The sequence below is a fragment of the Caloenas nicobarica genome, chromosome 11, assembly GCF_036013445.1.
Source record: "Caloenas nicobarica isolate bCalNic1 chromosome 11, bCalNic1.hap1, whole genome shotgun sequence".
Lineage (NCBI taxonomy): Eukaryota > Metazoa > Chordata > Aves > Columbiformes > Columbidae > Caloenas > Caloenas nicobarica.
Window position 1 is genome coordinate 5,997,129 of NC_088255.1, and position 27,915 is coordinate 6,025,043.

At 47.9% G+C, this 27,915-nt stretch overlaps 1 protein-coding gene across 1 annotated transcript; it reads right to left on the bottom strand.

Annotated features, from left to right (window-relative positions):
* Positions 1 to 1,249: 1,249 nt before the first annotated feature.
* On the bottom strand, positions 1,250 to 27,881 carry NT5DC2 (5'-nucleotidase domain containing 2). Its single transcript, XM_065642992.1, has 14 exons — positions 27,317 to 27,881; positions 19,777 to 19,961; positions 18,907 to 18,981; positions 16,950 to 17,005; positions 15,422 to 15,515; positions 12,980 to 13,108; positions 9,224 to 9,284; positions 8,440 to 8,542; positions 7,876 to 7,977; positions 5,989 to 6,070; positions 3,006 to 3,092; positions 2,374 to 2,514; positions 2,075 to 2,139; positions 1,250 to 1,615 (listed from the first exon to the last, which is right to left on the bottom strand). Exons 1-14 carry the CDS (start codon positions 27,594 to 27,596, stop codon positions 1,354 to 1,356), a joined length of 1,722 nt encoding a protein of 573 aa, XP_065499064.1. The 5' UTR covers positions 27,597 to 27,881; the 3' UTR covers positions 1,250 to 1,353.
* Between the last annotated feature and the right edge of the window lie 34 nt (positions 27,882 to 27,915).

Sequence of the window (27,915 nt, forward strand, 5' to 3'; positions counted from 1 at the left end):
ACTGTCACCCTTGGTGCCACCTCCCAGTGAGCAGCGGTGAGGGGAGGAAGAGGTGGATGAAGGCAACCACCATCTCCAGTGCCTGCACCAAGAGCTCTGCCTTCAAATATCCCCTCACTGCCCCTGCATGTTTATCTCCAGCATCCTTTGGCAACCACACACACCTTCCCATCCACCCCAGGGCTGCCCTTGATCCCATCCCATTGCCATCGACTACACACACCCAGCTTTCCAATGGCATGACATTCTCCTGTTTCCCAGGGCCAACCAGCATCTCTGACCTGCCTGGGCCTTCTGGCTGTCACCCTTGTCCCCTGTCCTCTATGTTCTGGCATCACTACTGTTGCCTCTTGATTCCTCAGGAGGTACCACAGTGCTTTGCACAGCCATGCTCACCTTTCTGAGCCACCACCCCCAGCAGCACGTCACACTCTCGCACCCTAGACATCCTCACCAGCCCCTCCACACACCCTACGCCACACCTCAGCGAGACAGGTGACCAACACAGCACTTTCCCTGAAGGGCTGACCACATCCCTCGGCAAGTCAGAACAGACAATACTGCATCAATTGCCAAAATATTAATGGCACCAAACCCCCAAAATACCAACAGCACATGGCACTAAGCTCACTCAAAAAAACCCCAGATATCACCAAATACTTATTTACAGACCCTCTGTCCTACTCCTAACCAACTCCCATACAAGACTTGCACATCCTGCACATTTAACTAACAGTGACCTACCAGTGGCACTAGCTGGACATACCAGTGTGACAGGGAGTAGCATGGGGCTGAGGGCTGCTGGTACCAGTTCTGGGTAGGTAACAAGGCTGATGCTTTGTCATCCATGATGCATTCACTGCTGTGCTTCACTGGTTGCCCACTCAGCAGCCCTGTCCCCTCACTGCGCCACTGAAGAATCACACATGATGTAGTACCCAAGGCTGTGGGGGAAGGTACAGCCCTGGCACACCTTGTTACTCCACACCTGGGAGTCTGTGTTGCACTTGCCCAGCACCAGAGACTTAGGACTCCATTTCAGAACCGCTTCTCTGGGCACAGAGTAGGGAGCTGCAGCTCTCCCGCACTGGCTCTCCATCTCACCTGCTCCTACCAAGGACTCCCTGTGCCTCACATACGGCCCAGCACAAGCCCCCATCCTCTGTCAAGCCTGCAGATCACCTCAGGGAAAGGGACGGGGCCAGTGAAGGGGAAAAAAAAAAATAAACACACCATCTGCACACATACGTAAGTGTCAAACACCCTTTAGTGGTAGACAGAGGTGCTGCTGGCCGAGCAGCCCGGCCCCGCGTACAGCCACACGCTGTGCTGTGTCCCGCAGTACCTGGCCCTTCAGCGGATGTGCACCATCTCCTCGAGGAACGGGGTTTTCATGCAGCCTGTGCAGAGCTGATCCATCCAGAGCGGAGCCTCATGCTGTAGAGGGGTGCGCCGGGGGTAGAAGGTGAAGTTCACGTCGTAGTTCAGCAGGCAGCTGATGGATGCCATGTAGATATCAGAGAACCGCACCAGCCGACGAGAGAAGTAGGTGGGGTTGTGGAAGGTGCGAAAGATGCTTCCAAACTGGGGGTTGAACAGGTTCTTCGTCAGCGACCTGATAGGAAAGAGATGGTCCTCTGTAGATAAAAGGCTATGGTGACATTCTTCCCCTTCCAATCCCTTATCCCTGGGCCACCCCAGAAGACATTTTGGGATCACCCAGGCCATGATGCAGCCAGTCCCCGTGCAGAGACTTGATGAATACTCAATGCACTCTTACTGTACCTGTCACAGGCAAGGACCCACCTGCACAGACAGGAGCTGCAGAGCCCACCAACCCCTCCCAGTACAGGGTGGCCCCACCTCCCTTTCCCCCCTCCCGCCTTCACACCAGTCGCACCTCCCAGGCTGCAGGACTGTGCTGCTGCCGCCCACCTCTGGACAAGTGACACCAGGGAGGACCACAGCCAAACAGCTGCAGCACCACTGTCCCCAAAACTGGATAGAAAAAAAAGAGGCAATGTAGGTCTGGGAGCTGCCAGGAAACCTCGTGAGCAAGATGCACAATGCTCACCTGATCTCCTGACGTTCCTTCATCCACTCCAGCAACACCTGCTTTGATTCTGCGTCTTGATACATCTGCAAAGACAACAGCAGAAAGCACCACACAGCATCAGTCCTGCAAGCCACACCTCAGCTCCCCCCAGTTTCCACCTTAATTCACAAACCCACAAGCCCACTGCACCAGGAGGAGGATGAGATATTTTTGAGAACGCAGGCAACGTGGTATGTCCCCCAGTGCCCACGCTAAGCTCAAAATGCAGACTCAGAAGGCAGCATGTTACCTGTCCCACTCAGACAGGAGCTGTTTACCTGCATTCTCTCTAGCAGCCCAGTCAGAGCCTGCTGCCAGGTCAGGGAGTGCATGTACTGCTCTGTGTTTATGATCCGAATCTCCGTCTCCAGTTCAGGAACGATGGCTCCAGTCCTCCAGCCATGACGCAGCATGAGGTCCTAGAGGTCAGCGTGAAAAAACAACCAAGAATTCAACATAAAGACTGAAAGCCAAACACAAACACCCTGTTTCCCAGAAGAGCAGTCTGTTCCCATTATAGATTCCCAGCGGACAGGCAGCCATGGCCCATGCCCAAGTCATGCAGCAACAGTTGTCTCCTGGACCCCAGGATCAGCTGTGTGAAGCACCTAGAAATCTGGGATCCACACAAGCTGCTCTCAAATTAACAGACCAGCAGATGTGCTTTGCCCACAGAAAGTACTTCAGGAGCCCATTTTCCACTGCTTGCTTCTGTCTGACAGCACAGCAGGGATGCTTATGTGTCCTAGGGGTGCCCTGAAAGCTGCAGCCTGCAGAGCACCCAGCATAGCGTAGCCAAGACCTTGAACGCTTGGAGCAGGACCCTGCCTTGCACTCCAACACAGCCGCAACCACAACAGTCACGCAGGTTCCTCCCACCTCACTGCAGAGCAGAGACCTTTTCACTTACCGCAAGGTCGCTGTACAGATGGTCACCAAAGTAGAGCACTTTGGACCCACGCCAGCCTGTCAGCCTCAGAAAATCGAAGAGATTACCCTGCAAGTAAAAGGAGCACAGGGAGAACACGGTTACAGGCCAAATGCTTCCATCCTTGCTGCGTAGTACTGGGCAGCCACCCCAGCACTGCTGTCAACACGACTGGACATGCCACCTTACCACATGCAGAAGTGAGCACTCTCATGAGATGTCAACCTGCTCACTCCCCCACCATTGAAACCCAGATGTTTCTGTCCTTCCCCACCTTATTTCACTTTCTTCCCATGTCACAACTCCCTTGTATATCCCTCAGCTTTCCTAGGCTACAGAAAAAGGCAAAAACTCTTCCAAACCCAATAGGCAATTCAAGGGAAGCTCTGTGCTCCAGAGCACAGCATGTCAAGAGGACTACATGGACTAAAAAGGCAACAAAAGAAGGCAGTTTAGACGTCAAACTAAATCAAAAAAGCCTGAGCAATGACAGGAAAAAACCCAGGTGTTCTGGGTTTAGAAGTTGTTGGCTCAGGTGATAATGATTTTGTCTCACAGGGTGCACCAGAGATAAGGTGAGCACCACCATGGAAGGTTTTTGGAGTCAGAAGCACTCGAGGCTGTTCTCACATCACTGACCACCATCCCAACCCGAAAGACTAATCCCACCCACGCGTTCACAGGGATAGCTTAACCAAGCCAAAAAACCAGGCAGCTTGGGCAGATTCACAGCTAAGTAAAACAAACCAAACCCTAAGGCGCAGCACAGAGCAGCTTTCAGGGCTTTCAAAACATTTGTCCGCACACAGACTTCAGGGATCCCACTTCCACCTCCACACAAGTTTTCCTCAGGAGTCACAATGGAAATAAAGCCCACTAGGAAAGGAAAAGGCCCCATCACCATCAGCAGATGAGACTGTGCCAGCACAAGCAGTCGATGCAAACCTGCGAGCCACTCGGCAGCAATCTCTCCAGCCAGGCTCCAGTGCCAGGGAAGAGCTTGCACGCCTACCCAACAGCACCGGCCCGGACAGAAAACCCCCAAACACAAGCCAGCTCCCAGAGCAGCCTGCAGCTCTGCATTTGGCCACTGGCAACATGCTGTGTGTGCTGCAAAGAGTGCCCAGAACCAGAGTGCAGGGCCTTCTGGTGCTGCAGCATCACTGGAGCTGTGAGACTTCCCTTAACAGCACAGAAACATGGAGCCAGGCAGAACTCCGCGTTTCTTGGACATGACATTGCTGCTGCTGCTGCTTCCTTGAGGGTTGCCGCTGGCAGAGCAGGGAAATGGACCACGGCCTCGGGAAGAGGGTGGTCCTTTTGCTGTGCCCTGGTCACCTCAAACAACAGTGGGCTTGAGAACCAAGGAACTTGCACTTGGAGCTCCACTGAGCCACAGACCTGTTATGTGACCTCCAGGAGCCAGCCATTCCCCTCCTGAGATTGCAGACCAGAGGAGGGATGGGACAATATATATGCCAAAAGAGAAATCATCACATCTATCAGAAAGGAGGGACTAGAGGGCCATCACTTGAACTTTCCAGTCCCCAGTGCAAACCACCAATCCCTGAGGTCCCATTCATGTGAGACTCCCACAGCACAGCTGCCATACAGCTGTGCTTTGGGGGCAGGAACTGGGCAGCTCATGGGCCTCCAGCAACATCACCAGCACAGTAGGGTCCATGACCACTAACACTTGCTAGAAAGAAGCATATTGTGGCACTCCAAGAAAGCAAAAACGCTGGGGACGGGATGGACTGCAACCAGGATACACACTCTGCCACACCTCAAAAACCACAGTTAGGCAACGACCTTGATGCAATCAGATGAACAGCCTGGAGGGGGAGAAATGGAGAGCAGCCCCAAATCCCACTCATCCCTCCTTCCTCCCTCATTTTTTCCCTTCCCCGATGCACCATTCACTTGGGTGACCAACCTGTGGCCACAGGATGTGGGTGGTCAAGAGCAGGATTTAATTCAGCAATAAGCCCCATGGCTCAGGTGTACCTTTTCTCCTGAGGGAGCTGCTGACCCATGGGAGGGAGACTTTGTATGGGCTCTACTTGCATGTTCCCAGCTCCTCGCTCTTGGCAGAGGATGGGACTCTAGCAGAGCACTTTGACAGACCCACCAGCCAGGCCAGAGGCTTCCCAACAGCACTGCTCAAGGACACGACCGACTTTTCTATCATAAGTCAGGTCTTGGATACTTAACTGCGATCTTACTAACAGTTTCTTCCTGTGGGAGTGGACAGCTCATATCACCCAGAACAAACTGTCCTAAAGCCAGAAGCAACTTTTTCTCAGGGGACAGACCAGCCGCAGACAACAAGTTTTCCTACCAGGCAGCTCTGTTATACCTTACTTCAACGCTGCCTCCTGCAACTGTAAAAGCTGTGATCGCCAGGAGAGCAGCCTTTCTACACCGGCCATGAAGCATCTCTCACTGTTCTCAGAGATCAGTTTATCGCACATTGACAGGCAACACAGGCCTTGGCAGGGCTTTCTGATATAGGAAAAGACCATTTACTGTAATGGTTACATCCCAGCAGAAGCTGAAAGGCTTTTCAGAGGCACACAAATCACAAGGCTATTGCTCCACAGCATGCCAAGAGACACGCGGAAAGCATTTGGGGGGGGACAGTGTCACACCGGGCCAGCTGGAGCAATCTGCACGCGGACAGAGGGCACCTCTCGCTGCCACCAGCCAGCGCAGCACACAGCCCACAGCATGTCTTCCTACAAATGCCCTCAACTATCACAGGTGCTCTTTTCAAGGACTTCCAGTTTTCACTTTTCAAACATCAAACATCCGCAACTGACCTACAGAAGAACCCATCATTTTCCCCTATCCCGCCTAAGCAGATTTTCCTGCTTTCCAGTGACTTTTAAAACTGCAGGTGTCTTATAAGTCCCCACCATCTCAGGCTCCTGCTTCACACCCTTTACGCATCCATTCACTTTACCTCTTTGTAGATCTTTCCTTTCTCCAGCTGGTTTATTTTGTCCCACTGCAGTGAGCCGTCTTCATCCAGTTTTCGAAAAGGTCTGGAAAAAAAGGGGGGAATATGTCAACTTCTTTTGATTTTTTGGTGATTGTTACCCAGTAACCACAATTTGAATTGGAAAACTTGTTTACCTACGTAACAACTCATAAAAGCTCTACGTGAGAAGTGACCTTCTGGACCTTCTGCTCTATTTTCTCAGGGAAAGAGAAAGTGTGAGACGGAAATAACTTTTCAAAATGCTCCAATTGACTGTAACCATTTCATGCCAATATCTCCAACAACTCTTCTTGCTTTTCAGTTACAGAAAAGAGGAAAAATAATAATAAAAATAATGACTCCCTCTGAAATGCTAAGGCCAAGGTGGATTTGCCATCAAACACTTTGTGTCCTGTTCCAGTCTGGCTATGGCCCAGCACAACAGAGACCATGGAATGTCTTAATAGGATAAAGCAGTCTGCAGAGCGGATGGAAAGTAGTGTCTGTGCTGATCTCGGTGTCTGACCTGAGCTGCCTCCTGTTGTTCCTGAGGGCTTGCCTGGTTACTTTCCACTTGGACAGAAGAAACAAAGCAAGGCTTAAGTTACTTGACCCCCATGAACATTCATGCTTAACGGGAACTTTGCTCTCTCTTGGGATGGAAGTTCCAAACTGTGAGGTCTGGGATCAGAAGCCTTGACATGAAGCTGCGAGTACAATCTCATCCAGAAATATTGCATGTTTCTGAGTTGCCTTAGGGCAGAAGGAATCCAGCCTCCCACCATGAACTCTACAGCCTGCCTGCACAAGAGCCTCCTCAGCCACGAGTGGTCTTCAGTGCACACATGCATTTTCCCTTACAGAAAACACTACACAGTTCACTACAGCTCACCCTCAGGAGGTTCCCCTCACCCTGGATGGATGTGCCCTGCCATTCCACTGGCCCACTACAGGTGTGGACCTTGAGCATCATGCAGCCGTAAGATTTTAACTCCTAGAGGGACAGACCGTCATAGCTCCAGGCTACATCTTTAAGACACTTCACCCACATTCCATGAAGAAAATCTTCACAAGGTCAGCACAACTTATAAAGCCATTTCGTAGGTTTACTCCTGTTTATGCTAGTGGCCTGGGAAATAGGGGAAGAAAACACATAAAAAGAAAAGAACAGACTTCTCCCTCAAGGGCAGTAATTCCCAGTCAGTCATAGGTTGAGGCAACAAAGCAGACACAAGTTCCCAAAGCCAATAATACAAAGACCAAAGCAAGGACAGCAGCTTGCCTGTCCGCTAGTCCCTTGACAGCTCATAACTGACCACAAAACCCAGCTGCCACGTACAAAGGTTTCCAGAGCTGCCAATTACCAAACAGCATGTATCCTGTAACTAAAAAAAAACCCAACAACACAGCAAATCCCCAAAAACACACCACATATATACTTGCTGTGGGGAACAGGAAAAGGAAAGATTTTGGCACACTCTCAAGACCTAGAGCCAAGAAATGGCCAGCTCTCATACACATCATTCCACTCCTTCCTTTCTAAAGATTAAAATACATCATTACCCCTAAAAATCTAAGTTAAGCTCAGAACATGACAAAACTGATGCGCCCTAAGATCACCAATTTTAGAAACAGGCTTTCTGCTTGGCACAACCCATTCCATCCACTTATTCCCAGACTGGTTGGTTTTCATCTCCTCAGAGAGTATCTGAGAAGGCAGTGGCAGGCTGGATGCCTGCTGGACCAAGATTATGCTTAGAAAACCGCTACTCTTCTGGAAGGTAAAAGGAGCCGTTTACTCGAGAGAAGCAGGTGCAAAACCTCGGGCCCACATGTAGCAGTGTGGTACATCAGCCCCGGGACACGTACTTCCGCCGATCGGTGAAGAAGTTGGGCTTGTCAGCTTGCACAATGACCATGTCGAATAAGTCCCGCCAGTTCTTGCCAACCATGTGTTTCATTCCCTTGTCCCTAAGGGCAAAGGAACAGAAAAGTTAACAGATTCAGTATTCTTTTTCACCCAACTTCGCATCTTTACAACAGCACAGAGATTTGTGAATCCCTCAGGGTGCTTAATTGCACGGATGACTCATGTAGCACTTTGGCTGTTTCAAGCTGTCCCACCCTTTCTCCTGTACCATGGGAAAGCCAGAAGTATGTGATGCAGCAAAAGCTGCTAGGGGTGATCTAAAGTGGCAGCTCTGTAGCGCTGTGGCCAGCCACAGCTCATATCTTCTTCAAAATGTGAGAGCTGATGATGCAGGGACAGCTGGGGGACGCAACGTTCGCCACAACCAGTTCCCAGAGAGTGCTCTCATGACTCTTGCCACAAAAACCTCTAGCATACAACTTCCAAATACCCACAGGAAAGACCGCACTGCACAGCTCTTGCTGAGCCGTGGTGACCCATGGCTGGGCCATAACGGTACTCACACAAAGCTGAAGGGGCTGTTTGTAATGAGGAAGAGTTTCTTCTTGTGGTTCACCAGGCGGTTTAGCACAGCGTAGATTTCATCCCCATGCAGAATATACTGTTCTGTATCGGAATAAATAAAATAGACATCATCAATAAAAAAAATTTGGCATAAGTAATGACCACATTTCTTTAAAAACAAAACCAAACCTAGCCCCTAATTGATAGGGATGCAAGAGGACTGTGTTAGATCCTCATCAGGCAAGCAGGTAATGAACCACCATGGTGACAAAATGGTCTTCCTCATCCTTATCCTCATCAATCCCATCTAGAGGGAAGAGAAAGCCTGAGGAACTGAAAAGGCTGGCAAAAAAGAGGGTTGATACCAACCCATCACAAGGGACAGGCACAGCCACTCCAGGCCATGTTGCTACCAGGAGCTTTCCTTTCCCTGAGTGACCAGAAAGCCTTCCCAGATGGTCCCTTTGCATGTTCCCATCATGCCAAGGACTGTCACCCCTCACTCACAGGCTGAAGAAAAACAGAAACACAAGTAATGAGGTGGTGGTGGTTTGCTCTACTTTAAAATAGATCTTCCACTTGACCCTAAAGACCACTTGGTTCTTAATGCCGCTCTACCCCTCAGCTGCCTTTAGGCATGCCACAGTTAAGTATTCAATGAATTTTTGTGTCCCTGTGACTCCTGTGACTGTGTGTAGGGCCTACACAGCCACCTCACACAGAATGCCATATAGTACAAGACACATCAAAATGGATTTGGCACCAGAGCTCTACTTAACTCACCCAGATCTTTTTCAATCCATTTGTACATCACTCCTTTCACATGTACATCTCTAATTGCATCCTAAAGAAAAGGGCAGGGGAAAAAAGTTTCAGTTTTACATGTGGCATTCCTGTTTCCCAGCATGCAAGCCTATTGCCACCACCAAGGACCAACACAGTAACAACACATCCCCTCTTCTCACTTAATGAACAAAAGCTACATTCATGCTAAGCAGAGGACCTTGCACAGCGAGGCTCACCAACATGCCGAATAGAAGACCCAGCAGCTAGCTCAGCTGATGCAGTACAAGGGGAAAAACCTCAAAACCTATTAATGAAAGCCGAGTTCCCTTCTCTTTCCTGGAAACCAGCACATGTTAACACACTGTTACCACAGCAATCAAAACTGTGCAACTCCAAAACCGTTTACTGCCCCAAAACCGTACTGGGCCAGACACTATCTGGCTTTTCTTCCTTCCTGTGCCTGTGGAAGCTCTGCCAAATGTGAGGCAAAGGATGCAGCGTGGCTGGGGTGAATGGCAGCAGAGGTGAGCAGCTGTGGTTCCAAAACGCTCCCCACAAGCCAAGGAGGGCTACGGCTCCCAGCCCCGGATGGCCAGTGCGCACAGGCAGAGGAGAAGCTTCCATGAGGAGCGTGAGAGGTTTTTGCCAAAACAGGGCTGCCCACTTTTCAGAGGGAGGTAAGTTAAAACAGATCAAGTCAAGAGCAAATATCCTCTATTTTCCAGGCCAGAGGCCAAGATGCAACACATTTTTTGACACACCCAACTGAGATTCTTCCCAAGTCTCTAGTCAATGAGATATGCCAGATACGCAAACCACTTCCAGAGCAGCAACACATTTTTCAGTGTTTGCACATGCAAATGCTTGTTTTAACAGTACCATTTTAATGCTTGACAATCTAGATGATCCCACCTTTCCCCAGGACCCTTAAATCCCTGTTACACTGTGTGCGCTCATTCACGAGTTGCCCTTTCAGACTGGATTCCCGTGCTCACCACTGACACTGCTACGGTGACACCTGCACACAACACCACACAGTCACGGGGTCTCACAGCAGTGCTGGTGAAACCTGCTCGTCACCCCAAAAATCACTTCCTTCAAAGCTGGGAGGGAACCAGAATTTACAGCTTAGAGGGGGGATGATGAAGGAGGGGGCGTACCTCCTCAAAACAGTTTTAGGAGTCTCTTTCCACCATGTGGAATTGAACCATAAAAAGGCACAGATCACATCTCATTCACCCAGACACTGCCTTATTGGAAAGAAACAACAAAAAGTAAGTGCTAACAAGAAAACATCTTTCTCTTGACCAGCACTGGCACTAAAAGCAACCAGCACTTTGGATTTGTGTCAAAACTACTTTTGCAGAGCAGAAAGAGATTCTAGCGTGCTCCTTCCCTAAACCCCTCCCCACAAGAAGCAAAAGAAAAAAAAAAAGAAGAAAAAAAGAAAGGCAAAGAACTGTAAGGTTCCTGCAGGTAAAAATCTTGGTAGCCTGGGGAGGTGTCAAACAGAGCTCAGAAACTCCTCCAAAAGAAAGCAGGGTAAGCTGTACGTTCTTAATCTGAAGTACAGAGACACCGAACTGGTATGACGGGACTACTTGGTTTACATGTCAGCTTCTACCTTCGCCATTGCCTCAGGGTTTCCATTTTGGCTCAGTGCAGTGTCTGCAGCTCAACCAGCCTGCTCCCTGACACGCAGCGCTGCAATCGGGATTACCACTGGGAATTACAGAAGAGTGTCAGGTTTGGACATGTCTTAACCCACTGTGAGCCTGTGCTGTAATAACAGTTGGGGCTTCGCAAGTCTCCTCGACACTTGCCCGTGTAGGCACACCTGAGCCCGTCCAGCACAGGACCTCAGCACAGGACACACATGGACCTGCTGGAGAGGGGCCAGAGGAGCCACAGAAATGATCCGAGGCTGGAACAGCTCTGCTGGGAGGACAGGCTGAGAGAGCTGGGGTGTTCAGCTGGAGAAGAGAAGGCTCTGGGGAGACCTTATTGCAGCCTGTTAATGCTTAAAAGGGGCTTTTAAGAAAGATGGGGACCGACTTTTTAGCAGAGCCTGTTACGATAGGACAAGGGGTGATGGTTTTAAACTAAAGGAGGGGACATTCAGGCCAGACATGAGGGTGGTAAAATACTGGAACGGCTTGCCCAGGCAGGTGGCAGATGCCCCATCCCTGGAGACATCCCAGGCCAGGCTGGAGGGGGCTCTGAGCAACCTGATCTGGGTGAAGATGTCCCTGCTCATGGCAGGGGGTTGGACTACATGAGCTTTGAAGGTCCACTCCAACCCCAACTGTTCTATGATCTCTGTGCTCATGTTTGCAAACATTTGTGTTTTGTGCTTGCACTCAGATACTGAAAAGGGGTAAGTTTTGCAAAAATGTTTGTCTATCCTGATTGTACAGAAAAAAGCAAAGACTCCTCTGGTGAGAGCGCAGGACCGTACCCACCTTTTCAGTATAGATGTCAGGCACTGGCACAGATTTTCTGTTGGAACTCTGCCTGTCTCAGTCACTCCTCAGGAATAACCACATCCCTCAGCAAAGGATGCAAAGACAAATGCCAGGATTAGCACTCCAGAGTTCTGGGCCTTGAGCACACCATTTACCTTGTATAGAGTACATACTAGGCTATGGCAACCACCCACCTGCTCTCAAGGTTTCAACTGGGAACGAGTCCATTTTGACCTCAAAAAAAGGCTCACAAGACACTCATAACAAAAGGCCTCAGGATTCAGCTGTATCCCCTTTTGTCATTTTCCCACCCCAAGAGCAAAAGCAACCACAACAAACAACACCCTAGAAAAATGTTGAGGCCTTGTGGGAAACTGGCTGGCACACTCTTATCAAGCACCAACAGAAGGTCAGAACATCAGCTGTAATCCTTGGCTGTGAAAAGCTGACAGGGGGAACCTAATCGCAAAAGAAGCGGCACAGACGTGGAGCTCTGTTTCCCTCACAAGAAGACTGAACAGTTTACACATGGGCCACTACCAGTGGATGAGCATAAGGTTCCCACAAGGTACAAACAAAAATCCCCTCTCCGTGCAAAAAGTCACGTGATAAGGCCTGGCTACCAAGGAAGATGCATCGTTTACCAATGGAGTCACCCAGGGCGGCAATCTCAAGCACTGAACATCTCACCTACAGCATTGAGAAGTCAAACAGCTCACCCTAACAACACTGATAGTCCCACACAGCCCTTCCAAAAGCCAGGAGTGAAGCTGGAGGGCACAGTTAGCACCTTGGAGTATCTGGCTCTCAAAAAGCTACAGTCACCCACTGGAAAACATCCCAAAAGGATCAGACTGCTCTGTAGGTGTAAAGGGAAGGGCTGGATTCTCAGAGCAGGCAAAGGCAGGTGTTTCAAAACAATCGCTGTATAAAGCAAACTGGTACATGGTCAGACCAATCCTCTTTGAAAAATGAGATATTAACAGGAAAACACAGAGCTTAAAAATCTGCAGAACCAGAAAACATTTACACAAGCTTTGTGACATATTTCCCACAGAAGGACCTTCAACCTAACCAGCCTAGGCACTCCTGCAAGAGATAATGTACAGCAACACCAACTCTGTAGTACAGGCAGAAACCTCACATCTGAAAACACAGCTTTTAATATTCCCTGTTAATGCTTTAATCTAAAGGGGCTGCAATGCTGTCATATTAGGCTACTCACTAATAGCCCCTTAGGCTTGGGTACTGCAGAGCTCACATGCTAAGAAGTTGACATTTTACTTACAGATATATCCTTGTAAAGATGCACCTGGTCAAACTCAATGCCATGAGTTATGAAGTAATCAATGACTGAAGAGAGCAGAGTCATTTCAGGAAGAGAAAAAATGTCCATAAACTGCTTAAGTGAAGGACCCTGGAAAGCAAAAAAAAAATTAGAGACACATTAAACAAAAAATACCTTTTTTTTTTTTTTAAAAAAAAGGTAAAGCCAACAAACAAACTCATATCACCCAGTACCATCTGGAAGATATTGCAGGCTAACAAAAATACTCATGTAGAAAGTCCCAGCCACTCAGCAAGTAGCCCTCTCTTTTCAACCAAAACACTAACCTTTGAACGCACTTTTGTCCATTTTGATACGTGGTTGCTAAGAGAACATCTCTCCCACCAGTAAAACCAAAATTTCCTGAAAACAGCCCCCACCATTTTTTTTCTCCTGTTCAGGGATTCTGGGAAAGCAGCAAGAAGGACACAGGCAGTTTCTACCAAAATCACTAGGTGTGGGATTCAGCTGAGCACAGCAGAGCAATGACCTGTTCCACCAAGACCGTAAGCATAGAGGAGACAGTTAAATGTTCAATGTTAACAGCAAAGACTTACCTTGTAGGTAGTCAACTGTGATTTTGGTTTTGTGCCTTGTGACATCACCCTACAAGGCAAATCCAACCTCCCCTCCTCCCTTTAGTGGCCTCAGCTCCCTTCCAGCAGACATCCTGACACAAATCAGGATGAAAACTGGACTGCAGTTTCAGAAAGAATACTATATATGCTTTTTCCACAACACCCTTAAGTTCCCCACCTTCACTACAGGCCAGCGCTAGTCCTGACAGCGAAAACCACACAATTTGCACTGTCTGACCCCGGGCAAGATCTACCTACCTACTGCAGGTGTCGGGATGCTGGCAGCTCTCCACACACTCCTGCCAACAGAGGATCAAGAAAATCCTTGAGGCAGAATATTTAAGCACTTTAGCTACATCAGGCCCACTTGTCTTATGCCTCATTCCTGGAATCGCTGACCTGGCAGAACTTACTGCTACTCAAACAGGCAGCAACATCGGCATGGCACACCAAAGAGGACAAGGTCAAAGATCCCTCACTCCACACCAACGCACGGCACCTGCACACCAGCAGTCATCTTAACCCAGGTGCCTTCCCACTGACGTGTTAGTGGCACAAGCTGTGCCAATGTCATCAGTTGTATACACTTTTGTTCTCTTTGGGATCCACCTATTAGGATTATTAGGAGGAGACTCACCTCTTTGGAAAGAATAAGCTACTATTGCTATTTCTGTAGCCAAATGTTACTGAATTTTTCAGTACTAAACTACAAGAGGGAAGAAAACACCTGGTACATACAAAGAAACACAGAAAATCACCTTGGCTTGAGCGCCTGGTCCTACAAAAGGCCACAACTCGAAGCAAATTTCATGTTTACAATTATTTAAAAAGAAAGGTGAAATCATTTCAAGTTGGCCAACAGTGAGGAGAGTTAAACAGAGGGAGGCTCTGTGCAGTTTGCAGACAGATATCACATTTGAAACGGAAACATCCTATTTCAAAGCTGGAAAAAACACTGAGCTATAAACAGAGTATATACTTATCCAGAAAGCAACCACTCAGATTAATTGTTCCCGAGAGAGAGAGAGAGAGAAGTCAAAAAGTGACCTTGCTGGAGACTTCACACAGCAGACTCCAAGGGGTATGACCAGAGGAAGCCTGCCCTTCTCCTTCCAGCTTCCCCTCAGGCAACTGAACTAACAAAGGGCAAGAAACAAAGCAGTTCTGGGGGGAAAGGGCCCCCCTTGCCCACTGCACCACACTAGGCACTTAAGGAAGAAAAACTCCTCTTTACTTCCTCTAGTTCAGGCAACCAAAGGATTTCTACAGCTCCTACAGACAGAATTTCAGTCCTTTAGTGTGGCAGTTTTTCTGCCAAAAAACCAAAACAAACCCTAACACTCACAGAGGCCAACCCTATGAAGAGGTATGGAGGGGGGATCCCCTTCATGAAGGAAAATAACCCTACCCAAAACCTAAAAGACAGAAAGACATTACAAGCACCCTGCTGCTATACACACACACCCCCTTCCCAAACAACTCACTGCAAATACCATCACTGCAGGCTGCCCTGGTAGCTTGGGGGCTACACTTGGCCAAGGAACAAGCAAGGAACATCTCCCTGTCAGTCTCCAGAGCCATTCAGCTCTAGGCCAATAGCCCTGGTGTTTAGGAAAGCTTCACAGATGGCTTTCACATGCTAAACTGCTAAATAACCTCTGGGGCAAATTCCCACTAGAACAAAAACACACACTGCAGCTCACTAGGGACTGAGCCTTTTAGAGTACAGGGGAGGCTGGAATAATTTACATGCTCATACAATTCACTCTGTTTTCCTGGCTGTTAAAAGAGCGGCTGCATCATAGCAGTAAAGGGCTTACAATACCTTGCCATAGAAGTCACTCATCTGGTACAGGGGGATGTGCTGCGTACCACCGTAGAGTTCAATTACCTCTTCATCAGGCACTGGTTTGAGCCCTCTAGACACATACAACAGAAATAGTTTGTCAATAATCACCAGTCTGCACGGAGCTACAAACTGCAGAGAACGAGAAGACAGGACAAACAGGCTCCTTTCTAAAACTCACACATTTCTCTCACACAAAAGACAGAGAGCCTGACAGCTCCGTGGCTTCTTAAGATTTAAGTAAAATCTTTCCGAATGCATTTTTCAGATACCTTGTTTGCTCCTTCGAGCTAATTGAGGGGCTTTATGCACATTCCAGCAGAGAGTTCAGACAGAGGCTTCGCTCTGTGTGCCACCAATCTGCTGACAGAACTGCGCCACCAAATCGACCCCACCACCTGACTTTGGCAGCACTGGCTAACCGTAGTTTTGGAGAGGTTGCTTCCATAAGGTATTTCACTGTTAAATGCAAAGGTGTAAGGGAAAGAGCTTTCTGAAAATCATGTTTCCTTCCTATTCAGTTTTCCTAAGCAAAACGAGTTATTCGCTACGACCACTCAACAGAGATCTCTGTTTTTCCCCGAAACACCATTATCACAGGTATGGCTATGCGCTGTACTGTTTGTGAATATGGGATTATCTGACTGCTGCAGGTTTTGCCTCTTGCACAATTTTTGATGGCTGTTTACTCAAGCAGTCAGCAACTTTCCCTTTCTCCTTTCCTATTCAACCACAGTACAGCCTCTGAGACATCAAAAGTCACCTCAGTTTTGCTCAAAAGCAAAGGACAGTTTAGGAAAAGGACACTCCAAGAAGGATAGTTACAAAATGACACTAGGGGGGAAAAAAAAAAAAAGTTTAAACGTGTTTTTGCTAAATTGTCTTTATGAAACTGAACAGAAATATGGGGCAGTACCAACCTCTTCCTCCCCCCCCAAAAAACTAGCACTCAAAGAAGCCAGCTCTCTCTGATTATGAAACTCCCTTCTTAATATTCTTAGCGTATTTACTGTAACTGAAGCTTAATGGCAAAAAGCCAGAGTTCAAGGAAAAGAAAAACAAAACAACAAACATTTGCTTCCAGGCTCAAGAAATACAACACAGATTTACAGAAGCTTTGCTGCCAGTATCTATAAAATAGATACTGCTGGGATACAGTCCTGCCTGGAGAAGACAGGAGTCCTTTCCTAGTTGCGCTGTGTGCTCGCAGACGTTAACCTACGCATGCTGCAGCTCAGATGTCACGCTGAGTACGTGACCAGATGTGTTAATAACCATTACAAAAAGCTCCAGGTCTTCCCACCCACACTTGGCTTGAAATGCTTGAGAGAAAGAACTCCCCGCAATTATATGCCAGGTAAGCGTTTGAAGCAAGTGCAAACAGGATAAGCCAGACAAGACTGTACTCTGCTCAGAAAACAAAAAAAGCCATGAACATACACTCAGATTTAGTAATCCACCTTTGCATATATGGGCATTTAGCAAATAATTTTCAGAACTGACAGACCTATATGCTGTCCCCAGCTGGACATAATGGAAAGCATCGATCTTCATCAGAAGACTCTGTGATAAGGGACAGATATTTACTGTTACAATTGGGTAGATTTACATTGCAACCTTAAGTAAGTTTCAGGTTTCACACAAATGACATTTAGAAAATAAAATCCAACACAAACATCCCACATCTGTGTACTTTAAGTCACACTTACTCTTCAGCCACTTTTACACATGCTTATTCATACTGTGACTTTTTATTGGCCTCTCTGGGAAAAGACCACCTTTCTACGAGCTGAAATACCACCGTCTGTTACACTCCAAAGTTTATGGACATGGATGCAGTTGAAAAATGGAGAGAACAATGTTTCTGTGACTCAGATAGTCTCTTCTTATCTCATTTCCAAAAGCATACACATTCCAAAGGAGCTCTGTGTGCACAATAGATCTGTTTCTCCTAACATTTATCTTAAGCAGAACTAAGTGGGCAAGTTTTGGTTTAGAGCGCAGCTGCACACAGTCATTTTCTTCACACAAGAGCTCTCCCCTCCATCACTTCTCCCCTTCCCCAATCGACACGTAAGCAAAGACGTTCAGGAGCGCACCAGGCTGGTAACATTACAGCTTTCTTTGCATTTTTTCTATCAGACTCCCTATTAGCGAGTCATTCCTTCTCCTCCATAGGTCTTTCTGAAGCCGTAACACAAGTTCTCTGAGCACAGAAAGCACCCTTACACTAAACCCACATTGCTCTGCAACTCGAGTAAAGACACAGCATCAAATGATTTGTGCTGTTTCTGCCACAGTACAAGGTAATTGATTCCACAGAGCACTTACAGCCTTCAGGCACCTTCTTTTATCATGACACCGTATCAGTGCAGCTTGTTACACCGTGGGCAGACCTCCCACTAGTTTGTGAGGTGCGCAGGCAAATAGGCTGAAAGATGTACTTAGGCACTACCCAGTTTTTCATGTGTTTTGCAAACTCTGATCCTGAGAAAAGAGAGTTCTCTCCTTCTACTCACTCACAGGGTGCTTTGCTTGGCTAGGCGAGTCACCTCTGTGTTCCTCTGATATATCAGCCAGAGATTTAAACAGAAAGAAACTTCAGTTTCGCACAGATCTACTTCTTACTTTACAGAGTCGGAGACATGAGCGGTCTGCTGCTGTGCTGTCACCTCAGGTAGGATAAAAGACATGGGAAAACTCGGTATTTTTCTTCATTCTCTTTTTTTTTTCCCCACTGCTGGAGAACAGCCCACACACTCCAGCCTGTACTGCCCGCTTCCCTGAATTCACTCAAAGCTCAACATAAGAAAAGCTGCTACGGTGAAGCAACTTTCCGTGCTGTGCTCCACCTGACTGCCTGGCTGCAGCAGCCCGGCACATCAGTGGGCATCTGGCTTTCAGGGAATCCGTCTAAAGCACTGAAAAGGGTTAAAACCGACGCTGCACTTTGCCTGTGCCCCCAAGAAGCATGCATCTCAAGTAGCTTGGATCTTTTTCCAGGCAGTCCTATTATTCGGGGTGGGGGGTGGGGAAGGCTTCCTAAAGCATTCTCCTGACAAGTCATTTCTATTATTAGAGTAAGACATAATGCCTCTGCTCCTGGCAAGTACTTGTGAGATGCAGGATAGAAATTTGTTGTTTAAGTTTCCTGAAAGACATAAATGATCACACAAACAAGCTGAGTTTTCTATTAATTAGCCTGTGGAATTAACTGACTTTTAAATTGGCAAGGCTGTTTACCAGAGATCTTTGCTAGAATGTCCCATTCTGCTAGAGCCTATGCAAACAAAAAAAGACATCTTTCCCTTGGAAGGTTTATAAGCAAGAAAAACCCACGCAATGCTCCAGACTCACTGATCATTTGGTGACTGATATTATTGCAAGCAGTTACAGAAAGTATTCCTACTAAAAACAACAGAATGGAAGATGAAGCCCAGGAGATTGAACTTTGTACAGCTTACCTTTTGTACATCATAGTGGAGTCCGCGTATGGCAAAGCCTGGAATGTAGTCATACTTCCCAAGCCCTTCTGGATACTGGGAAGACAAACAGTGACATTGTTGGAGGCATAAGCACTGAGTTATCAACGAAATTATTTCACCTGTTGAGCTAGTTTAGTCCTGCTAGTCATCTCACCCCGGGCATAAACTGACTAAGGAACAGGTGCGCTTCATTTTGGCCCTTCAACAAAGAAAGTGGATGAATGGAGAAAGACAAAGGATCAGGATCTCCAAAACTTGTTTCTCTCATGTAAGGGACACTAGAGGAAATGTAACACATTCACTCAGACAGTGAGGACACTTTCAGTGAGCTCCATTCTATGCACGTATTCGGCAAAGCAATGGCACTGCAGAGCCCCTCTGAAAAGAAAGACATGACACGAAGAAAATGCACAGACCAGACACCTATTGCAGAGTGTCTGTTATTGGACATGCTGGACAGAGGCATCCACACTGACTTGCACATGTCAAGTCCCGCACAGCTTCAGTGTTAGCCCATGGTTCATGTATATCCACCGTGTGTGCCTCGAACCAGCAATTCTGTAGGCAATATTTCCATAGTTAAGTAAAACAGATCAGACCTTTCTACACTAAGGTTCCTGCTCCATATTTATAAAACCTCAGGAATGTAAAGCATGGTAAATTGTCTCAAAGGAAATTAATTCCACATACAAACAGAACTTTCTGCAGTCAAAGATTGTGAAACATGAAATTTATCTCAATAAAACCAGTAATTGACATGTACACAATGTGGCATTTTGCAAGCACGTCTGGGGCGTCCTGAAGACAGCAGTAAGCGTTATTGAGTGGAAATTCTTAGCACATCATTACCTTAAATTGTTCTATGAGGATGTCTCTGGCAGTGTTGAAAATCATAGAGTGTAGTAAATTAGAATACTGTGCTAATGTGTAATCGTAGTCAAAGCCATATATCTCAATATCGCCCAGGCTGATCTCATTGTTAGCGTAGATAGCGGCCGGGTTGAGGAGACTGCAAACTCCTGGTGGAAGGAGATCTAAAAGAAGGGAAACGGGAAAGGTTAGAGAAACTGTGAGGATCACTGAAATTCCAGCTCTTTGTTCTGGACCTGGCAGCAGCTGGGAGTACCACACAGCAGCAGCAAAGGAGCAGAGCGCTGCTGCCGTTAACCCCCCGAGATGATCCTCCCCATGAAAAAACACACTGTGAGTCCTCTGGCTGCGTCTGGTGATGATGCCGACCGCTTTCACAGTAAGACTGACCTTTTGTGTCAGGAACCCGCCAAACAAAGTCTTTGGGTCTCTGGCCGACGTGAAGCAAAGCAGACTCGAGATTTTGAAGTGTCAAATTTCTAACTCACAGCAGCTGCATTTTCAGCAGGGTCACCAACATGAAAGGTGGCTGCGATGTATCACCAGGAAAACATGCGCCTCTCACTTAAGGCTTGAGCAAGACAAACAGGCTAACTCCCCTCTTTCAGAAACCTAGATTACTTCAAATCAGAAATTTTTAGGCTTGCCTTTTGGCATTTTTTGTTTCTCACAGAAGCAGCCAGACTTCACAGGGCAATCCTGCAGGTATTGTTAGGGCTTTTTTACTATTATTAATGGACAAGATAAAACAAAGTTTTGTACAAAATGTAAAAAACCCCCACATTAAGCTACGGTCTCGGAGCACGTAATTCTGATAGCAACAAGTTGTCTCCTTTCCTCTGACAAACAGCTGTGGAAACAGCTCGGTCCTTGTGTGCGGTTTGTCGCTTCAAAACAGGGTTACTGGTCCGGATGCTTGTGAACACCACTTTGCTCCGCAGACCACTGGGAAAATGGGATTAAGTGACCTGGCAGCTGAACCACCTGACTGTCGTTTTCCAGAGCTAGTCCAGAGAGCGCAGAGCTTCAGCGGCACCACCGCGGCGGGACGGGAACAGGCTCCCCGCGCCACGAGAACTTCCATCGCAAGATGAGGAAGAGCAATAAAAATAGTTCCCTGCAGCAGGTTGCCCAGTCACATCCACCCTGGGGACAGAGAGGGGAAGGAGACGTTTCCTCCCTCTTCAAAGATGGGTAATTTTCTCTTTGAATGATAGGAAAAGTGCAGACATTTTCCAGATCCTACACAGCATAAGCAGGTAGGATTTTTTTTTTCCCTTCCTACCTTAACTTTTGGCTTTTAGCAAGAACCTCTGTGCTGGTTCTTTAGTGCTTCCTTGCTATAAAACCAAGTTTCATCTGAATCTAGAACAAAAAAAATACTATTAGAAAGCGATACCAGCCATTCCCAATAAAGACTTTGTCTGGAATTATTACAGAACTTATGTAAAAGTCCAAAGTACATTTGCAAGCACTAATCCAAAGTGGTGACCAAAGAAAGAGGATTCAGATATATAATAGTATTTATTTTTCAGGAGAGAGACACATTACAAAACATACCCGTCCCTTTCTCCCAACTCACTTTCCTTCGGCCTTCAAATGCAATTCACCAGATCAACTAGAGAGGAATTACTAGAAAAGAAAGCAGTATTTTAGCGCAGGAGGGCTGACTTACTGGCTACACAGCAAGAACAAGAGCTCTCTTTCAGTGACTGGTGGTGGCAAAGTTCCTGGAAGAGGCTGAAGAGAGCAGACACAACCAGAGTACTTTTCACTGGGATTTTGAAAGATGGAAAATGTAAATAGGATTCAGATGATCACAGTGTTCATCCTCTCATCATAAATGCTCTTTGTACCATAAGCAAACAGAGCTCCGCTTCCTTTCCTCACCTCCAGATAACTTTTTGTGAACATAACACTGGGATTTGCAGGGTGGTGCTTTTCTTCCTCACAAGGCAAATGACACAATTCTAATCACATCACAGTGCAAATATATAGTGCTTTCCTCTCCTTGGTTTTTTTAATGACAAATGCACCCCACTTGCTGCTACCATATCCCTAAAGAGAGGTCAAGCTCTTCCAACATTCACCATTTGCTAACAGATTTATGGCAACACATTTTACTAGTCTGAGAGCAGCAGAAAAGCCCACTGCCTGAGCTCCATCTCCCCTTTTATAGAAGACATGAGACCTGTCTAGATTCAGCAACATCTACCAACCAGCCACAACTTTTGCAAAAACACGGTCAGGAAAAGCTGCAGGAGCAGTGTGGTTTAGTAACGAGGAGAGGGCAGTCTGAGATTCGCCAAGCACATGAAATGAGTCTTATCTGTGATCAGAAGCGTAAGCTGTAACCGTGCCGCAGTATGACTTATGAAGCATATTTAGACCCATGGGATGAAGGCATACTCCTCTCTTCCAGCCTCAAACATACAGAGCCTGTCTGCTGTCCTCTGTCAGCCTCCTGCCCAGCTCCTTTTACCCAGCTCAGACATTTCGTCACTGATTTACACAGCATGTTCTCTCTTACCTCATAAGGGCTGAAGAAAGAGGCATGCACCAGCCAAAACGCTGTATCACCATTGCCTCACACACAACGCGTTCCCTACGCACGCCTCCAGGAGCACCGCACACCTCCTTGCTGCATTTCCTATCACACACCATCGTCACCAAACCGACTCGCAGCAGCTGGCTGACAGCTTGCTCCTTCCACGCTGTCATCCTCCATCTTAAATTTACTGTGGTTTCAAAGTCACTGATCTCCTAGAGAAGGAAAAAGCTCTGGGTTTCAGTCCACAGACTCACACCGCATGTTCGACTTGGTGTAAACGTGCACTTGCAGCATCCTCCTCAGCAGAGCGACCAGTGTCCATCTCCTCCTTACGCTCATGCGTAGGAAGAGGGAAGAGACAGACGCTGGGAGCACACGCAACATCGGTTTCAATACAAGAGCCCAAACATGCCTGGCTTACTGTTTCTGTTTGTCTCTTTTTTTCGTTTGCGTGGGTTTTTTTGTTTTGCTTTGGTTTTGTTTGTTTGTTTTTTGAAGATCATCACCTGGGTGGTTGCAAATTCTGAGCACTTAATCAAGTCCTGGGCTGGGGCACTGCTGCTCTGCCGACATTCAGCACATAATCTGCCAAGGATCTTTGCCTCAGTTTGCGTGGCAATCCTCAAGTCAAAACAGACACCCTCCAGAAGCCCATGAAGATGCCATTTTTCAACAACGATAGCTTTTGCTTTTCTTCTGCCAAGACACCAAAACAGATTGCTGGACAGATATGACAAATTACAGCAAGAAAACAAAAACAAAACCAAAAAACAAACACAAAAAAAACCCCCAATCCCCCCAAAACCACAACTAAACAAACCAAGCAAAAACCAAAATGAAAACCAGTTTCAGTTATTAAAAAAGAACGATAATCCCAACTACTCTTTCCATGCGGGTCCTAACTAGAAAGGGAGACAATATCACTGTTAGTCACTGTCTACTCAGCACTTACCCAGGAAGGCTGATCTGAGGGAGAACTGGCACGTGAACATCTGAGGAGAGTGGAGAAAAAGCAGCTCTTGCAATAGATACAAACCCCTGGAATCTGCATACTTGCACAATTTGCTCCGGTTTGCAACTCTGACAGTTTTAAGGGAAGTGTCTGCATATCCACGATACATGATGAAACAGCAACAAAGGCAGACCACAAGAAAGCGTGTTTGATCTCATGCCTTTTTTACACCTGAGTGTAAATGCCAAGTAAACACACCACATCTCCTTCGTTTTGCCACTGTGAGACCCTGAACAGCTGCTTAAATCAGAATATCTTCCTGATGGCACAAGTGCCTCTTCCCAGGCAATAGCCCACATTGTCAGAAAGCAATAACGCTCAATTCCCAGCATGACAGCAGAGATCCAAATGAAAGCAGGTAATTAACTGTGAGCAAGGGTTAGAGACGCCAAGACACCATATGGCCCCTTCTGATGTGAAAAACGCTCCGGTCAGGAGGCGCCCAGCACGTCTGAGCTCCCCGGGGTACCAAGGGCATCGTGCACGAAATGCTCCTTTTCCCTCAGCCTCAGATCCAGCACATTAGTAAGAATAATATATTCAAAAGGCAACTCACCCATCTCACACCCTTTGTACTCCCAGAAGTTAAACACAGCAGACATCTGCACTAATTTCTTTGCAAGAGTAGTGAGGGAAAGAACGCTACTGAAAAGCGGATGGCCACCATCCTCCACATTCTTCAAGAATCAAAAATTTCCCTTTGCTCACACTGGCTTGCTTTCTAAAGACAAACTGCCAGTTTTCCTCCCAAGTACCTCTTCATCCTTTTGAAGTGTTGTTTTGTACCATTTCCTGCAAGGAGTCCAACCAGTTGAAGCAGATGCCTCTACCAAAAGGGTAGGGAGAGGGAATTATTACTTAAAGAACATTAGATGACAGGAACCATGTTAAAAGAGTGCTGAAAATTACTCTATGCTCTGGAGCATAGCCTTGAATTTATACCATTATGCCTAAATATTTTGGGCTTTCTTGCCAATGAAATCTACATGAAGCAAAAGCAATGTTAAAAAATACCATTTCACTCCAAAATCACATTTTTAATATACACAAAGGCACTAGAAAAATGCTGCTATAAGAGTTCTTTACCAGAAAAAACATTTATATTTAGGAAAGCAGAACTGGAAGGTTAAAAAAACTGGTCGCACATCCAGTTGTGGCTGCTAATTGTCATTCCCAGTCCCAGCTTAATCTGTAGATACCACAGCCTGTGAAATACACACGCTCCCTAAGCGATTCACAGGGCATTTATTATCATAGCACTAGATTAATTTCCCGGCTTGGCCCTTAAATCTTGTGTCTGCTTGAGATTAGCTGGATTGCAAAAACCACCTCTGCCTCACACCAAAATCACTGATGCAATGATCACACAGGGCTGTCGTCTTCTCTCCCATCTCCCAATGCGATGGGCACGTGTTGCTGACTGCGGCTCGCATTATTTAGATGCAAAGGTATCTCTTGATCCACACAAACTAAAAAGAGTGCAGACTACCTCTGAGCTACACCCTCGGTGTTATCAATGTCTAACCAAGTTCTTGCTATCGGCAAACTCGTCTCAGTTCTCTGTGGTTCTCACATTTAACCACACTCAAGCTTGTCATGCAGAGGCAAGAAGAGTCATTTTTAAGGTTCCTTAGGAAAGCCGATTTATCGTAGCCACTTTTACAAGTTTGAAAGATCTGGGAAAAAACATACACACTTGCTTCCAACCAAATCCTCACTCGCTTACCAGTTCCACTGGGTTTCAGGACTGCATGTTTCCTAGAGTGCAGGACGTCAGACATTGCTTACTGAGAGCTCACCAGCCTTCCTTGGCGCTTGATGCCATCAAACCAGAATAGAGCAAGTCTTGCTCAACACCAGCCTTCCGACAAATGCAATTATACCTTTCCTTTTGCCAGAGAAAACCACAAATTGTTCTCAAATTCTTACAGGTAACGAAAAGAGTCAAAGCTGCAAAAGGCATACGGAATAATTATGAGAACAGCTTCTCTTGAGTCAACTATAAGGGGAGATTTCTACCTCAGTAGCACCTTTTGTGTCGCTATGTTTTGCTGCCATTTGTGTCACCACGCTCAAGCCTGGGAGAACACAGACGTGTTTCTACAGAGCTGAGAACTTCCAGCGCCTGGGCTGTGGCCACCGAACCCGCACCGCCACCGAGCTTCACTGCACAAACGCTCTCGTCTTACACATCCTGCCCCGTCCAACTCAGCCAGCATTTATCAATGGAATCCCCCCTGTATAAACCAGGTCCTAAGCAAGAGCTGGTCTGAAAACACATAATAAATTCTCCTGGCAGAGACCCCTCTCCAAAACCAACAGCAGTAACTGACAGTAGAGGGCAAAGGACTTCACAAAGATCAAGTTTCAGAGGAGGGAGAAGGTGGCACCACAGGAGTCTTCCCAAACTCAGTGCTGATGAGTACTGAGACGCGACGATGTTTCCAAATCCATAGCCCAACCACATTCACCTCTACATCAAAGTTAGAAATCAAGAACAAAGGAACAGACTGATGCCACATTTTGCACAACTCGGTTTAGCCATCAAAGCAACAACTAAAACCAACTTGAATGAACTCTGTTTACGTCTCTTCTTGACAAGACTTGAATAACAGCATAGTCTTGACATTTTGGTTTCAGGAGCTATTTTTTGAACAAATGAGGGCCTTTTAATTTAACATGTCTGATAGTTACCTGAAAGTAACCTGCTCCATAATGCATAGGCTACTTTATTTTGCATTTAGTCCTGCTGATTAGTTCTGCATTTCCAGTAATAACTGTATCTCTTGCGTCCCAATGAAGTGTAACTATGTGATTACAAACTTCACAATCTGTCACACAGAAATGTGAGCGTTTTCTCAAGAGACCGTGACACAGCCTGTATTAACTGTCCTCTGTCAGCACCCTGTGCTGCCCTCAGCAGCTCAGGCAAAGGAGCTCACATCCCGAAAACCCGGGATGCAGCAGGCTGAGCACCCAACGGATCATCAGACAGTTCCTTTATGTTTGTGCATCGCGAAGGACTTCAGATTTCATGTCAAATCTCATGTATTGAAAGTTGGGGGAGGAAGGAGTGACAGAATTTGCCCAAGCGAGACAGTTCTTGCAGATGCCTATGGCTGGCTGCCTTCCTCATCCAAACCCTTAGACAAACAAAAGCTAACGGAGAACTATTTAACAGGAGATACCAATTCACGCTTCCTCGCTCTCTACAGTGCTTACACCTTTAGCATTCCAAGAATCGAGAAACTGTAGGAAAACTTCCCCACCCTTATGCCACAAAAGCTATTCTTTCACATTTTTAGGACAGTTCAGTATAGTGGAGATCTGCTGCTACCAAAAAGACCACACTCAAGGTTCATGCATGGACAGATTTGGCCAGCGACATGAGTTTTCTCCTTGCTTAGCAAGATGTCAACGTACCTGGTGGAACCAGGTAACTTTCTGGCCAGAGGAACAACAAAATGCACTCGCGCATGCACGAGTAAAAGGTGTTTCACGTGTGTAACGCAAACTGAGCTGAGGGTCGGGAGTTGGACCCTGGATTCCTCACCGCTTCGGCCAACATCGCCGTCTATTTGTCCTAGTCCAACCACGCTTTCTTACGCCAACCAACGGCAAACTAGAGACAAACGCGACAAGCCCTTGGTGTCGAGCCTTTGCCGCGGCAGCGCCCGCGCGGGGAGGCCCGCTGTGCGGCACCCACACGGCGTGGAGACCGGCCGGGGATGGTCGCACAGGGAAGCCCAGGGCGGGGAGAGGATCACCAGGGACAGGTTTCGGCAGAAATAAAACCGCGCCAGAGGACCCCGCCGTGCAGAGGGCATTGCCAGGGAGAAGGGTTCTGACCCCGGGGAAAGGCACCCAGGTGCAGAGCAAGAAAAATGAGGAAAAAAGAAGGAAAAAGGCCAAGCCCGGCAGAGGCGGCAGCCGCAGCGCCCGGAGGCGGCCCTTACCGTACACCAGCTTTTTCATCTCGTGGTACCTGGCCCACAGGTAGGTCTTGGTGTCGGCTCCCTCGGCCGGGAGGGGCTGGCTGCCCGCGGCGGGGCCGGGCTCGGCGCCGCGCCGGGCTCTGCCGGGGGCCGCCGGCTGCTGGTCCCTGGGCTGCCCGTGGCCGCCGTCCCCGGGGCACTGGCTGGCTCTGGGCCGGCAGCTCTGGCAGGACACGGCCACGGCGAGGAGCCGGGGGGCCGCGCCGCCGCCCCTCCGCAGCGCCGCCATGCCCAGCGCCATGGTCCCGCCGGGGCAGCCCGCACACGGCCGGGGCTCCGCTCCGCTCCCCGCACGCCCCGGCCCGCGGCGCCGGGCGGCCAATCCCCGCCGCGCGCTGCGAGGGGGCCGGGCCGCGCCACGCCTCGACGCGAGGGGCCCGGGGGGCGGCGAGGCCCGGGGGGCGGCGGGGCCCGGGCGGGCTCCTCTGGCCGCGCGGCTGCCCCCGCGGCGGGGACGGCGGCAACGGGGGGGGGCGGCGGGGGGAGGGGGGGGGCGGTAGGACCCGGTGGTCCCTCACCGCAGCCCCGCCCCCGCCCCTGCCCTCGGCCCCGCCCTGGCC

What these genes read in the sequence shown, in the direction of transcription:
- NT5DC2 (XM_065642992.1), bottom strand. Translation starts at nt 27,596, where the DNA reads ATGGCGCTGGGCATGGCGGCGCTGCGGAGGGGCGGCGGCGCGGCCCCC. An exon ending in ATCTTTACAAGGATATATCT is followed by an intron (nt 9,285 to 12,979) that starts GTAAGTAAAATG and finishes CCTTTTCTTTAG; the next exon opens with GATGCAATTAGAGATGTACA. An exon ending in AAGGAAAGATCTACAAAGAG is followed by an intron (nt 3,093 to 5,988) that starts GTAAAGTGAATG and finishes TTTTACTTGCAG; the next exon opens with GGTAATCTCTTCGATTTTCT.